The sequence below is a fragment of the Doryrhamphus excisus genome, chromosome 4 (genome assembly GCF_030265055.1).
Source record: "Doryrhamphus excisus isolate RoL2022-K1 chromosome 4, RoL_Dexc_1.0, whole genome shotgun sequence".
Taxonomy (NCBI): domain Eukaryota; kingdom Metazoa; phylum Chordata; class Actinopteri; order Syngnathiformes; family Syngnathidae; genus Doryrhamphus; species Doryrhamphus excisus.
The window spans coordinates 10,920,886-10,936,676 of NC_080469.1; the positions used below are offsets into that span (position 1 = coordinate 10,920,886).

The following is a 15,791-nucleotide window of genomic DNA, read 5'->3' on the forward strand; positions in this document are numbered from 1 at the left end:
TCGACACTATCTGCTGTTCCAACATGATAGATCCATTTTCCATATACCTATGAACACATAACCAAAACGTTTTGTTATTTCCATTCTGGTAGCTTCACAGATTCTGGGGACTACAAACCTTGTTCCGGTCCTGCAGAGGTGCTAAAACTTCTTCACAGGTGGGATCAGACGTTGCAGCCACAGAAGACAGAGCCAGCAGGCCTAAACACAAGGGAGCAAACATGATGAAATGTTTGATGATAACGAAATGAACACTATTGAGAGCAGGTTGACTGAACATGAATGCACAAAAGAGGGCCCATTATATAACATGACGGACATTATTATGCAAGCAAGGACTTGGGACCTAAGGTTAATATTGACATAACGTGTTATTGTTCATCGGTATTACGGTATAATGTTTTTTGATGCCATATTTGTTTCGCTATTTGTCTGTGTGACATGATTCATAGAATGTACCCGTGGAGAAACAGCAATGATAGCGTGAAGTTGGGGTGAGGTTGTGGCTGATGGTAAGGCTCACTCATTTTGTTTTGTCTGCATTATGTACACTCTAAACTGAACTCTGAACTGAACCCTAAGGTCTAAATCTTTTCCTGTGTACCTTTTGAGTGTTAAGCTACTGTATGATGATTATAATGTTGTTTCTAAACTGTGAATTAGTCTGAGTGACGTCCAAGCTGGAGGTGAGTTTTTCCATAGCTCACAATTAGCTCCTGTCAATATGTAATTTTATAATATGGACACTTGCAGTGTGGCTTGGATTTCAATTTGTGAAAAATATTACTATTCGGCTCATTTTTGCTTATTACTTACTTCCTCATTAGTTCTTAGTTATTTACTCAGTAAATACTGTGTTTTTGTGTTCCTTTTTGTAAAATCAGACCGAGGTCTATCTTGTTTTAATGTCCAATGATCGACCCACATTATGTTTGAGCTACTACAACAGCAAGTCGGTGGACCCAGACTTTGCTTCTAGTCAGTGAGTCCCATCCAATCATTGAGCATGAACTAATGAAGTCTGCTGGGATGATAGGTGAATGTCTCCTAAGACAACCATTCCAGTTGTGATCGATTCAATGCCCCGAGATTATGTATAATGTATCATTATCCTACTTGAGAAAACAACATAACAATATTTTTGCCCCCAGGATCCCCTGATAGTTATGAAATTCAATTTATCAAAGATGGATTTAGACTACAAGGTCGAAATGAATCAATTAGGATATTCCTCTCAGAAGTGGCACAGATGTGTCATTGCAGGGAAAATAGAAACATATCCTGGATATCCTCAGATTGCCTTCAGGCCTCTTCCAAATGTGAATAAAAACATCTGCCACTGGGACGGTGCCATACCCGATTAATCTCAACTTGAATAAATACTGTCAATGCCTCAATACCTCCAATGAACTTGTTTTTTTTCCCATGGGAAAACAGTAACATGTGGCACCGTGAGGGCGAAATTTAACTCTAAAACAACTGATAAACTGATGTGTCACCTGGACCTCCTTAACAAAACACACACCTCCTGCAGAGCATACAGTATATCTGGAAGCTGAAGTTGATGGTGGAGTTTTAATGCACAAGAAGCTTTTAAACATTTCAACATTGAGCCAAAAATAATGACAAAAAAAAGGGGAAAAGAAGTAGACTTAGTATGGAGGGAATAACAAAGGGTGTAATAAAATATGGAACAAAAATTGTTAATTGTCTTGTTTATAAAAATCAGTATAATCATTCCACACTAGGAAAGACCATTTCAAATAATACGAAATAATAATTTCTACTTTCTATGAGTCAATCACGATGTTTATATGCGGTCAACATTTGGGTTAAGGTCCCAAATGTAAAAAAAAAACGCACAAAAAAAATTCTCAACAAACGGTATTTCCTGCCAAGATTACTTTCGAATAGAACATGTGTAGAATTAATGTTATTTTCCATTGGGATATCCCAATATACATGACCGTATACACAACCCGATATTCAGGTTAGAGAAAGAGTAACCGTGGGTAATATTCAGGTTTTTTGTAAACATATGAGGATATTCCTCAGGGTATTTTCCTTTATAATACGTGTACACACACCTGGTCGTCCCCACATATTTTCAGATCTCTCCAGCGATCTTTAATGGAGCAGGTTTTTATCCACGTTTTCTATGTACAGCATTTCTGTATTCAGCTACCCATCTATCCAGACTAGTCGCCCAGTTTCTGACACGGAAATTATTTTCATTTCCATGATGCTTCCAGGCTTCGGTGTACAGATGGTATTGGCCGAGTGATGAGCAGTGCCAGGTTTCCTCCAAACACTACGACTGGTGTCAAGGCCAGAGTTCAGTCTTCAGTCAGTTCAGGGAATTTAGTTTCTCATGGTGTGAGAGTCCCTCAGATGATTTTTGGCAAACCAAAGGCAGGCTGCCATTCATATTTTATTAAGGAGTGGCTTCGTGGCAAGGGGTGGAAGTACTGTAAATGTGTGAGTTCTTAGTTTTTGAAATAATGCAGCAACATAACAAAATGGGAAAAAAACTTGTACTGGATATATGGTCCACTTTTCAAATTCAGTAGGGGTTGTCACGGCAATAACAGATGCAAAATATTACTTCTAGGCAGAGAGTGTATGTAAATGATTTAAAGCTAAGTTGGGGTCAAATTGCCACCTGTTGTATGCTTAAGAGTCAGATATTGGATTGGAGGCCTGCTGTTTTTTTAACAAACATCATTACAGAATGTAATTACTGTACAAAAGGCTCTATCATCATATGTAATTAAATCCAGGCGTAGCTTTATTGGTCCTGTCAGGTGCAAAATTCCAGCCCCAGCCAAGAGCAAAGGTCACCATAGGCTGCTCTCCCCACAGAAAGTACAATTTAGTGTACTTGCTGTTCCTGTTAAAAACACATACACACAAAAGACAAAATATGTCTTCGGCTGAGGGAAGAGAAGCTTTATACCAGCATATTCAAAAACATTGAAATACTTCTCCGTATATTTACAAAAACTTAATACAAGAATAAAAAAAGCGAGAATGAACACATCACAAATGGAGTTCAACATACTGTCACCAAACATGGTCCAATGTACAACTGCATCCTCTGGTAGTCCCACTTATGGCTTCATACTTACAAAAAGAACCACAAATAACAGTTACTGTATCTGTGTTAAGTTGTCACGGCGCATCATCAACATTATCCTCCTGTTTACAATAAGAATTGTCCTTAAATAATATGAATTATAATATCAAATACACATACAAGACAGGGAGCTACATTTGGGGGCTGTACACTTTGCAGTTAGGAAGGTGGAGAGAAGATATTCACAGGCTCGTGGACCTTTTTTTACATGATAAATAAAACATTGAAAAACATGATGTAGAAACTTGCTCACTTTCTGGCTGGAGCCTATCTCAGCTGACTTCAAGAGAGAGGCGGGGGTGCACCCTGGACTGGTGCCAGTCAATCGCAGGGAACATATAGACAAACAACGACTCACTCCTATGGACAATTTAGAGTCTCCAATGAACCTAACATGCATATTTTTGGAATGTGGGAGGAAGCCAGAGTACCTGGAAAAAAGAACATGCACACTCCACACAGAGAGATGCCCAACTGAGATTTGAACCCAGATCTTCTGACTGTTTGGCCAACATGCTAACCACTAGGCCCTTTTCCTTTCCTTTATTACTTAATTTAATATTTTAACCCAAAGGAAAGAGGCTGCAGCAGGGCACATGTGCAACAGCAATCATGAAGCAACATGTAATAGTAACCACTGATTTGTACAATATTTGGTATCAAAGTTTAAAGAACTTGCAAGGGCCTTAACTAAATCCCCAAGTCAAATTATTTTACGTTCAATGTTCATGTAACATCATTACACCATTATGTCAGTCTTTGCCTTGCCTTGACTGCTAGAATTACACATGAAATGAAACAACCTGTTTGAAAGAACACAGAGTGGGTGGTCGTCTCACAAGATGACGAAAATGTAGAAAAATCATCAATGTCTCCTTAATTTTCTTGTGAGAAAGATTTGACAGAAAAAGTAATAAAAACAAGTCCATGTTGACAACCAGTTACAGTAAAGTGAAGTTAACCATCCATCCAACCAGATTGTCTTGAAACTTAAAAATAAATAGGATGCTGGCTGTCTGTGTGTCAGGACATAAAATGTTGTGTGTGTGCTGTCACAAACACAAATATACACACACTTTTCCTCCATGTGTTTGACTGGTTCCTTTTGTACAATCGCATAGTTGCAGAAGAGGAACTGCTGACAGTGGCCAAGAATGAGGCAATTTAGAGGCGACACAAACGACGGGGGACGTGAGGATGATGGTGGGCCAAAGGTCTGGGTCTCTGTCCTGGCTGGGGGGTGGGGGGTTGAGGGTGAGGAGGAGTCACAGGACTACATGTTCCTTTGCTTTTTGCCAAAGCTTGGAAGCAGATTAACACGACGCTTTCCGAGTCCTCACACGCTCATGGTCATGTTTGGAGAATACTAAGTAGACAGGAAAGAGATTGTGTCAACATCCTTCATAAGACAACTTTTTTTTTTGTCAGCATTTTGTAATCGATTATTAATACGCCATAAATTACGGCTTATAAACTGCACTCACTACATTTAGGACAGGAGCCAATCATGAGCTATCACTGCACTCACAATAAGCTTGTCAACCTATTAGAAAATGCAGGTCATTATACGGTATATAAAAGTATAACAGCATCACTGTCTGATTTGTGGTGTGATCTTACTAAGAACACTTTACTAACACTAAATTCATCACACAGCAACTTAACACACTAAAGGTATCGCTGAGAAATATACTAATATGTACCAATGTAATAACATTTTTCTTGCCATAATGCATTGCACTTGAGAAAAACATTTAATCGGAGGAGAGGTAGCAAAGAAAATGGCGGATGGTGCTGCAATGCTGTCTCTGTCCATCACAGGAAGCCAGAATACCCAGAGCCCAGAGCTCGGAGGGAGGCTGACGTCTTTGCAGTGCCCAATTGTATATTTTTGAGGTATACCTTTGGAGTGCTAAGTTGCTGTGTGATGAAGTTGACAATGTAGTGTTCTTAGTACAAGGACTCCATGAGACTGTTATGTTGTTATACTGTTATATATATATTTATATAATGACCTGCTGCGATTTCCAGTAGGGTGACAAGGTCGTTGTGAGTGTACTGATAGTTTGTGACATCAAAAAGCTTTTTTTTCCTCACTGACTTGTGAGCAGAACGGCATTCATACAATTAGCAGTAGTTATGAAATAAAGGACACGTCACAAGCCATAAATTAGCTATGCTGTTGTTTAAGTTTACGAAAAAAGTAGCGGACACACCAGAATTTACAGTAATAGGTACTCTTGTCTGTGTAGGTCATGGCCCTCCAAAAGTGAAATGACGCTCAAGAATGGGCAAGGGTGAAACATTGGACTATTCTGAAGTGGCTTTCTATGAGCCATGATTTGAATTTAATTGAACATTTGTGGAAAGAGCTGAAGCGTGCCATCTCGAGAAGACACTCATCATCCTGAGAGCAGCAGTTTGCATATGAGGAGTGGGACAAAATACATATTGACAGGACAGAGGCAGGAGTCAAGAAGACCACGTTTGTTGTGTTGTTTAACAAGGTTAATCAAGGTTAAGGTACCAGTTTTATTAGTATTTAAAAAAAAAAATTCTAATTGCCATTCATTCCACTATGCCTTCCTTGTCATCACCAGTATTACCATGAATTATTTTACAGGTATTCAATTTTACAGGTATTTTCTCACTTTGTACATACTCTATTGTAAGTAAACTATATATTTCCAAGTCTTATTCTAAATCCTATTAAATGTATGTCAGACGGCAATGAGAATCCCCTGTTGCAAAAACCAACAGGGGTCACTGATGAGTAAGTAATCCAAGAAGCTTGAGTTCTGTGGGATCAAGTCATATCTGTCAAGTGTTTTTGTGTACTTGCAAAAGCATCATTTCTGGCCGCAAAATTGACACTCACACTTTCACTCTGAAAAGGGTTGAGGAAGTTTCCACCCATCTCTCCATCCTCTCTGGGGGTTCCTGGCTGGTTACTCATACTCAGATTACCCGGAGAATTCTGCATCAACACAAGAAAACCTTTTATTATAAGCAACTGTGGAGCTAAAACCTCAGTGATGTATTCATCTTACTTTTGGGAGACTGTCCATATCGCCAGACCCTGAATGCGGTAAATGCATATCTCATTAACATAGTTGTAATTATCTGACAAATTAAAAAAAGGAAAAAAAAACGAAAGAAGACACAAAGACTTGTACCTAATGAGCCATTCATGTGATGTGGCTCCATTCCAGCCATTCCTCCTAATGGGCCGTCACCACCTGCACCCATGGGAAACTGAGGGCAGACACACAGCAGACAGCCATGCACATCTTACTAGAAGCTACACACTGTGGTTCAATTAAAGTACACACTGACATCACTAACATTTGGTCGACTGCCACCTGGAGGGACTGTGTTGATCATCGTGTACATGTTGTCACCAGAGTTGGTTGAATCTGTTGGTAAAATTGCAAAAAAAGTTGATAGAAGGATGGGATGGTGGACAGATGCTGGATCTACATGCTTGTATTACCTGCCGGACTTGGCATTATCGGAGTGCCTGGCGGCCCCCCTCCTCCTGGAGGTCCCTGAAATTTGAAGTTCCATCAGAGCCACTTAATTATAGTCTGCATAAGTGATGCCAATTGACAAATCTTCCTTAATGTATTATGGGGGTAAATTAACAATCAATTAAAGGTCCCTTGTTATGCAACATTTAATTGATATTCTAACAGTAATATGTGTCTCTGGGACCTTTTAATAAGCACCAAATCACTTGTTTATGTGTATGTACTGTATATATGTGTTTATGTAAAAAGTGCACAGTGACACTTCTTGGAGTCACACTCTGTTGGAGACAGGCCTGGACAAACAAACTGATTAGCATCAAAATTAAAGACATATATAAGGGTGCTTAAAAATTGGGCATATTTCAATATAAGTAGTGTGGCATGGTGATTAATCATGATTAATTAATTTGATAACAGTGTTTAATCTGAGTAAAAAAAATATCATTTGAGAGCCCTAGTTATTAAGATTATTATGATCCACGTGCAATATTAAGGGCTCTAAATGCAATATACTAAGTTCTATGTGAAGTATTTCCATAATGCCTCATATTAACTCACTAGCAAGATCTCAGTGTATAGACTGGTCATATATCTCATCTCGTTTCATATTATCTACATACTGTATTGTATATAACTCTGGGAAAAACTGTTGATTTTGTTAATACTTGGGTTGTTTATTTTTCTATATTGTGTATTTTGTACTGCTAAACTGATTCTGTACTCTTGCTGCTGTGCAATGCAAATTTCCCCACTGAGGGACAAATAAAGGCAAATCTTATCTTATCTCATATATGAGCATTTGTTTTCATATTTGTTATATTGCTGGTGTATACCATTGTTTATTATTAAAAGGAGAACCATACAAAAATGCCAATGCCAAAAAAACATGGCAAAACAAATCTCTGTTTTAGTTTAGTAATAAAGCATACATACCACATAACTGCCTGGTGACGCAGATGAATAAGGAGTCTGCAACATACACAACGAAGATGTATAGCAAAACAATCTTACAAAATGTTTCAAATTGATTGTAATTGGTGGAACGCTCACAGAGTTTGAATTTGGAGGATTTGGCCAGGGTCTCCCCGCTCCTGGCCCCCTGCAACATACACATTAAAAAACATTTAGCCATTGTCTTGGGCTGATATGACAAATCTTGCAGATTTTTAACCAGAAGCATGTGAAAGGAACACCAAGTCACACACATCTGCAGACACACACACACTTGTTTAATGTCACCTTGCCTGTCAGTGTGTTTATTAGTAACACTCACATATTCATGCCTGGCATCCCAGGCCCAACTAGCGCATTCAGTGGTGGCCTCATCCCTCCTCCGTAGCCCTACAAATACAAACACAACACAACACAACAAAATGTCATGAGAAAGACTACAGAGTCATTATCAACACACACACACACACACACCTGGGCCCCGAGTGGCACCATGCCTCTTGGTGGCGTCATCCTCTGCATTGGTCCGCCCATATTTGGATGTCCTGTATGACAAAATCAAAACTCTAAACATCACATGTTTCTGTCTGCCTGTCTGTGTATCTGTCTATGCCTACCTTGCTGTCTTGTGGGGTCCATGCCACTGGGCAACATCGGCTGACTTCCTGGCACACCACCAAGCCCCTGCAGTCAAAATAGGATCCATCACTAGAAATATTTCCATCTCCTGTATTGAATATGTAGCCTGCCAGCATCTAATGACTAGTCATACCTGATTGGGTAATCTGAGAGGTGGTCTGGGTCCTCCAGGGTATCGAGGGGACATAAAAGGCTGTAACAAAGTTAAAAACATGTGAATATGAACATAACATATCAATTATATCACTGGAATGCCATGCATTTTATGAATAGACATTTTCAGTCATGCATCTTCATACATATTGTAAATATTGTGATTGCATCCTATTAATAAATTAATAACTGGTATGCAAAATACTGGGAACTACTTTTGCCTCGCATGTAGTAAATAAGAGGATCGCAATGAACAGAAATACCACTGCAAAGCCATGTGGAGAAGTGGTTTTTAATGCAACCACTAGAGGGCAACCAAGTTCTTGCATTGGTTTGGGGCTCCTGTCCTGTATCGTTTATGCTTTGCACAAATAATAACGAATGACGAATTAAAATGTGATTTACAAAAATAGACCTGATTACAAATGAATGAATAAAATGAAATGTTTAAGCATACCATGTGTAGGTAATAAGTGTACAATGAATTGAGCATTAGACAATGTGGAATTGACTCTTTTCTTTGTAACTATAATAGCTTCCACACTTCTGGTAAGAAGAGTGGAAGAATGTGTGTGCAAGGTTTTTTGTACTTTCAACCAGACGAACATTTGTGAGGTCGGGGTCGCTGATGTCGGAACTGAGAGAGGCGCTGTTGCTCTGTTCTATAGTTCATCCCAAAGTTGACCTGGCTGAGGTCAGAGTCTGCCACTCCAGGTAAAATGAAGAATTAAGTTGAGCATTCAGGGCTTCCAAATTCTCAGACTTTTGGTGAAACTATTCCCAGGAAAACAGGTTTTTTTCCGACAAAAAGTGAAGTGGAGGCGGCCCCAAACGTGGTTGTCGGGCTAACCGGTGAGACTCATTCATCTGTTCTATTGATCATATTTATCATTTGTGAGTGGTTAATATACATTTTCTTCAGTTTCAATTTGCATTTAATACATGTGAAGCATATTTTTGCATTTCGCTTGTTACCGTCTGTTGATAATGAACATTGGCAATTGAAGACAGAGGGTTCTGCATCTGAGTAATAATTCCAGCAGTCACTTTTATTGCAAATGTCAACATCAAGCTAGCCGGAAGGTTTAAAGGGGTAGGCACGAGTGGTGTGTTAAAGATAGACAGTTTTATGGGCATATCAATTATTCATTCATTCATTCATTCATTCATTTTCTACCGCTTTTTCCTCATGAGGGTCGCGGGGGTGCTGGAGCCTATCCCAGCTGTCTTTGGGCGAGAGGCAGGGTACACCCTGGACTGGTCGGCAGCCAATCACAGGGCACATATACATAGACAAACAACCATTCACACTCACATTCATACCTATGGACAATTTGGAGTCGCCAATTAACCGAGCATGTTTTTTGGAATGTGGGAGGAAACCCACGCATGCACGGGGAGAACATGCAAACTCCACACAGAGATGGCCGAGGGTGGAATCGAACCCTGGTCCTCCTAGCTGTGAGGTCTGCACGCTAACCACTCGACCGCCGTGCCGCCCGGCATATCAATTAATCACAGATTTTTTTCATTCACTGGTATGTGTGGAATGTAATGTAATGTATGTGTCCAAACTCAAATGTATACTTATTAAGTCGAAGATTAAGCCTTTGTTTGTCATTATGCAATACACAATAAAACTGATTTAGTCAACACCTGAAAAGTCTGTCTGTGTGACAATCTGTACTTGCCAGTATAGCCATCGACAGAAATATTTGCATGAGGTATTCTAAAGGCGATGCATCATTTCAGCAGTGAGTTTTTGAAAGCTTGGACTGGAGAAAGGCCAAAGGAGTTTATTGATCTGCATGTCAGATGCCAGCATCCAGGTTGGACGGATAAAGACAGTTAATCTATGAGCAACTAACTGGCAGAGGGGCTTCATTTGGCTCTGCTAAACTATCCCCGGGCTAACACTGAATCCGTTGCGTATCCGTTGCAACTGCTGGAAGAATTCCACAAGATTGAAATCCCTGTTGAAGTCTCACATTAGCTCCGTGTGGTGCAGCAGCAGCTATAGCGGCCATACGGCAGAACGGAAGGAATCCATTTGAGGTCTATGTTTTTTTTCTGGACGCCGCAGCCGTAGCACTATGTGGTCATGCTAACGGGAATACTGTGTCAGATGCCTCGAGGTTGAAACTTCCAGTGTGAAAACACTATTATGTCTTTTTATTGCCTACACCAGGGGTCTCAAACACGCGGTCCGCGGGCCAAATGTGGTCCGCAGGACACTAGTTTGAGGCCCCCGCCTTGATATGAAAGTTTAATGTTAGTGCGGCCCGCTCAAGTTTGATATGGATGCTGTATGGTATCATGTACCCAGAAAAAATTATTACGTTTGATTAATGTTCATGTTAAAGGTTAAATAACTGTTAATAGTTATCCTCCCTATCTGTGTGGAAGTGGTAAGTTTTTGGCTATTTAAGTTTAAAGGAAATAACTTGAAGGCTACCATTTAGGTCGCTAGCGCTCTAGTTTGCGAGTTAGCATGTGTCTCAAGACATGCAGTTGCAAAAAGAGTATAAATGTGACTATAGTTGTGTTTTGTCATGTCTACTGGGCTCTAATAATGCTTTGTTAATTTTAATCTGATAAAAAATTATTTGTCTACCCACCAACTATGTGTGGTTTCTTAAGTTTTTATGTGCCGTTTTATTGTTATTATTATATATTCATTTATTTATTACTGATTGATTGATTTTATTTATTCTTGATTTGTTTATTTATTTTTCATCTTATTTTGTGTAGAAAAATAAAAAGTAAGATATTTGAGAACAGTGAAATGTTTTATCAGAGCTTTTCTTGTAGAAAATTGGAACCAAAGCGAAGTTTTTTTTTATTTTTTTGTTTTTAATAAATGCGTTTTTTTCTTCTTTTTTTTTTGGAAAACCTGATGAAAACCCAGACCCGAGCTCCAGTGGCCCCCAAGTAAATTGAGTTTGAGACCCCTGGCCTATACACTGGCATTACGTTGGAAATGTAAACATGACATCATTCATGGTAACGTGGTAATCACATCACATATTCAAGAGGCTCATCTTGGAAATGGAAAACCACAGTATTGAGTATGACACAGAAACATACGACACCCCAGCTGTGCAGGCAAATGCAGCTATTGTTTTCATGAACTTCCTGTTTACATGGCTAGTTATCACATGACCATCGGAGTCAGTGCAAGTGCCACTGGATCAGGACCAGAGCTGCACCATAGTCAATGTGAGCCCGGTGTATAAGCTCACCTGAAAAAATCCTGGTGGGACCGGACCGACTGGCATGCCTTCTCCTGGGGGAAGGTTCCCAAGCACAGGGCTGGGAGCTGCTGCTGCACTCTGAAAAGGGAGAGTATACATTCAAATTTGTATGAAAATAAAGAATACTGTCATTGAGAGCGTAGTGGTTCGCCACGACTCTGAGGATAAGCGTTGTTAGAAAAATTGATGGATGGGATGGCTTGATGTAACGGATGCCGCGTGACTCTGTCGTTGTTAAAACCTCACTCCCTCTACCTCAAGAGCTGCACTGACCGTTCGTCTGACAGTCCGGCCTTTTGGCAGAGCGGTCAGCACTCTCGACCCCCATCATGAACATCTGTGTTACATTGGCGGGTTACATTGTTGCCATGACCCGGATGGGAGTGAGGTTTGAGGGGGGGTGAGTGTAACGTATGCCAGCCACTGTGGCGGCGAGAGTGTGAAGCAGGTGGGATACTTGGATATTTTAAATACATATGAAATATTACACAAAATGTGTAACCAATTAATGACAATTAATGAGGGATTACTGTATTGTACTTTATAAGCCAGATATATATATATTTTTACAGTTGACAGGCGACACTGCCACTCTACATTGTCTTGTCTGCATCTTGTGTCATTGCACTACAACTCACAAATCCTAATTAGTTACTATCTTATGCGTGAACATCTACATGTGTGATGATGCAGGAACATGGTGCCTGGTGGTATTTTTTAATTTTTTTTGGTTCTTCTGATCGCTCACTCTCTGGCTGAGATCAATGGGCAATGGTGAAATTTCACCCAGATTCTCTGAAGTTTCCTCCGGCTGACATTTTAGGTCACAGAGGAGCAAGGTTTAATCAGAGCCGAGATAAAAGCAGACTGATTACGCTCTCAAATCCTCCTTCTTCCCTCGTCTTTCATTAATATATATATATATGCTGATGCAAACAGAGCTTTGGGAAAACAGTGGACACAGATAGAATTAGCCAACTAGCGTTGTGTAACATCGAGGAGCATCAAGAGCATAACTTTGTGAGCCCCCCCAATGCATCTTTCTTGCACCCTGGATTACCCAGAATGCATCTGCACTCTGGCAGCCTGGGGGTCTGCTGAGTTTGCCTTCATCCTCAGAGAGAGAGCAAGAGGGAGAGAGAGGAAAATGAGGACAAAGCACAGATTACGTGTATGTGCGCACCAGTGGGTGTGCACTTTTTGTTTGTGTGTGTGTGTGTGTTGGGGGGGACTGAAGGAGAAAAATATCTACCTGACCTGCTGACAAAGCATTTTTTCTTCAAATGAAGGAAGAAGAGAGAGATACGAAAAAAAACAAAAACAAGCGAAAAAATCTGCCTGTCCCAGAGAGCAGCACCAACATCATTGAAACACTTATATGCTAGGACTACGTTAAAAAACCATAGCATTTCAGTATGTGGAATCAAACTATGGAATGGATTGAGTAAGGACCTCAAACAATGCACAACGATGAGCCAATTCAAGAAACAATACAAGCAGTTGATGTTTGCTAAATACAAGGATGAAGAGTCTTGAACCAGTCATGATGTGCTATATATATCACTATATTGACACTTACTATGGTACACATAATGTCATTGTATGGTCATATCACCTTGTACTTCCGTACGGGACCAAAAATTACAAAATTTAAAAATAAAAAAAAAACCAAAAAAAACCTTAAACTGTATAAGCAGGAAGTGAACAAATGCAACTGTTACTGATTGTAAAAGTACCAGATGGAGGGGTAGGATTTAATAAGCTTTGCTTCTTCCTACTCCTTTTCGACATGTGGAACTGTGAACTGATTATGTGATGCATTCAATTGTAATTTGATGCATGTTCAAATTAAATAAAACCATTACCATTACCATCTTTATTCGCGTACAAGGGGAACTGTGCAAATGGATACTACAATATCGATACTTCCCAGACCAGCTGTTCCTGCTCTAAAACTGATACTCAAATCAAAATATTGATACGTCAGTCATTTGAGGTCATGCCTGTCTGAAACATTTGTCTGTTGAAGCGATGGCTGATAATAATCATTGTCACGTTTTATTATTTGACTTATTTTCTTTACAGAGCATTTCACATATTTTAGATTATTTTCTTCTCTGTTTTTGTGGCTGTTGTATTTTAGCTTGCCTACACTGTAAATCACACCGCTACCTCATTAGACTTGAGGATCATTCAATCGTAAGAGTTGTAATAAAAGTTGAACTATAGTAACTTTTTAGTACAGCATCATCAACTTCCCCAAATTGTTTGCCAACTTAATTCAAAGCAGCTTAAGGGAAATCTTTGAAATCACTCCTGTTTTTTTCAGCCTTCTCATTTGCAGGCAGCCAAAGTTAAGCATGGAACATGTACCTAAGACAGCGTTTACTGTAAAGTGCAGTTGGCGTGGAAACAACTGCACTTTAAAGTCACTGTTGACTTGCAGCTGCAACCCAGAAACCCACTCAAAAAGTATCTCAAAAGTTTGTAAACAACAGAGGAGGCGTTATGATGTAAATAACATAAAAACATCAAGGTGAATGAAGTAGAGTAATCAATATGACTTATATAGTACCCATACATCCATCCTCTTCCGCTTATCTTCTTCTTGATGGTAAAGGTTGCAGACCCCTGACCTAAATACTGTATATAACAGTGTTCCTACTGATGGGATGGAGCAACTGTAGAGGAGCAGGATGAGGGTTAGTCTACGTTACAACTGTATTTAATTGCAGAAGCAATCTTGTGGACATTTTGAAATAAACTTGGCAGTGCAGACAAACCACTTGAAGTGAGGCTGATCCCTTTCCACAGTACTTCCCCCGTGGAGAATGCAAAACATTTGTCAGACATTTCAATGGAGTACAATTACACAACAGCACACGATTGTATAAACTAATCAGCACAGAACATACACACGGCACTAATCCCATCACTGTTATGTCTCAGCAATACCTAATGAGATAACACACTATATGTTTACCACTCTTGTTCCTGGCTAATGTGTATGTATAACGCGTCCTTTGTGTATCTGTGTGTGTGTGTGAGTGAAAATGCGGAATCATTTCCATTCTGCTTTAGAGATGGAGCAACACTATGAGAGACACTGCGTGAGTAGAATCTCAAACATCCTCCTGTCGTCTCGCTCTCTGTTTCCGCCTTTTTCCTCTTTGCCTGTATTTCTCCTCCACACTTTGTTTCTGTTGCAGACCGGCCGTCTTATAATGAATATTATATAAAAAAAAAATTTTTATCACACATTCAGTATGTCAAAAAACATCAAAGCTAACATCGTTCATTAGACGTTTGTCACAGCAGAAATACAAAAAGAAGGTCTTTCACCCAAAACAAACTTTAGCACTGTTCAATGGAAAGAGCGTCAATGGATACACATGCTCTGCATTTTGTTCGCAACAAACTTCTGTCGCAAGGTACGTTTGAAAATTCCATAATTTGCTAAATTTGTCAATACGGTGTATGTTGCCTCAAAATGTGGTTCGGGTAAAAATAATTTGGGGGCTTTCCCTTACATATGGTGGTGTGAAAAAGTGTTTCCTCCATGATTTCTTTTTTTTTTTTGCATGTTTGTCACACTTATCATCAAATTTAAATTTAAATATTAGTCAATGACAACACAACTGAACACAAAATACAGTTTTTAAATGACTGAATATTATTAAGGGAGGGGAAAAAAAAGTTATAAAGTCATTTCTTCAAGCTAAAGTAAGTAAGTAAAACAGTGGTTCCTCAAGAGCACAACCATGACTCATCCAAGAGGTCACAAAAGACCCCACAACAACACCCAAATAACTGCACCCCTCACTTGCCTTAGTCATGACTCCACTGTAACAAAGACACTGGGAAAAAAAACAGCGTGCATGGCAAAGTTCCAAGACAAAATCCGCTGCTGAATTCCTGAGGACTTCCGGACTACTGCCAAACCCCACTTTCTAATTTTTTCAGTATAGGAGATGATAATAAATGAATAAACTCTTTGGGGATATACTTGAAAAGGGGTTAGGTGACAAAAAAGACAAAACGCAATCAATAGTGTATGATAAGACATCTACAAATTGTGCAAGTATACCTCATGAAGTGTCTGGTGAGTGTATGTAGTTAACCTGTGAA

The 15,791-nt window shown here is 39.5% G+C and overlaps 1 protein-coding gene across 1 annotated transcript in view; it reads right to left on the reverse strand.

The window, feature by feature from the left end:
• Positions 1-2,928: 2,928 nt before the first annotated feature.
• The window catches only part of ssbp2b (single stranded DNA binding protein 2b), a 49,302-nt gene continuing 36,439 nt past the window's right edge, over positions 2,929-15,791 (reverse strand). The window contains exons 5-17 of the mRNA XM_058070422.1: positions 11,652-11,741; positions 8,390-8,449; positions 8,235-8,301; positions 8,092-8,162; positions 7,940-8,007; positions 7,717-7,765; positions 7,600-7,635; positions 6,630-6,684; positions 6,482-6,552; positions 6,313-6,391; positions 6,187-6,215; positions 6,015-6,113; positions 2,929-4,502 (exon numbers count right to left, since the gene is read on the reverse strand). Coding sequence (XP_057926405.1) covers positions 4,473-4,502; positions 6,015-6,113; positions 6,187-6,215; positions 6,313-6,391; positions 6,482-6,552; positions 6,630-6,684; positions 7,600-7,635; positions 7,717-7,765; positions 7,940-8,007; positions 8,092-8,162; positions 8,235-8,301; positions 8,390-8,449; positions 11,652-11,741 — 804 coding nt within the window. The 3' untranslated portion in view covers positions 2,929-4,472. The remainder of the gene's footprint in view (positions 4,503-6,014; positions 6,114-6,186; positions 6,216-6,312; positions 6,392-6,481; positions 6,553-6,629; positions 6,685-7,599; positions 7,636-7,716; positions 7,766-7,939; positions 8,008-8,091; positions 8,163-8,234; positions 8,302-8,389; positions 8,450-11,651; positions 11,742-15,791) is intronic.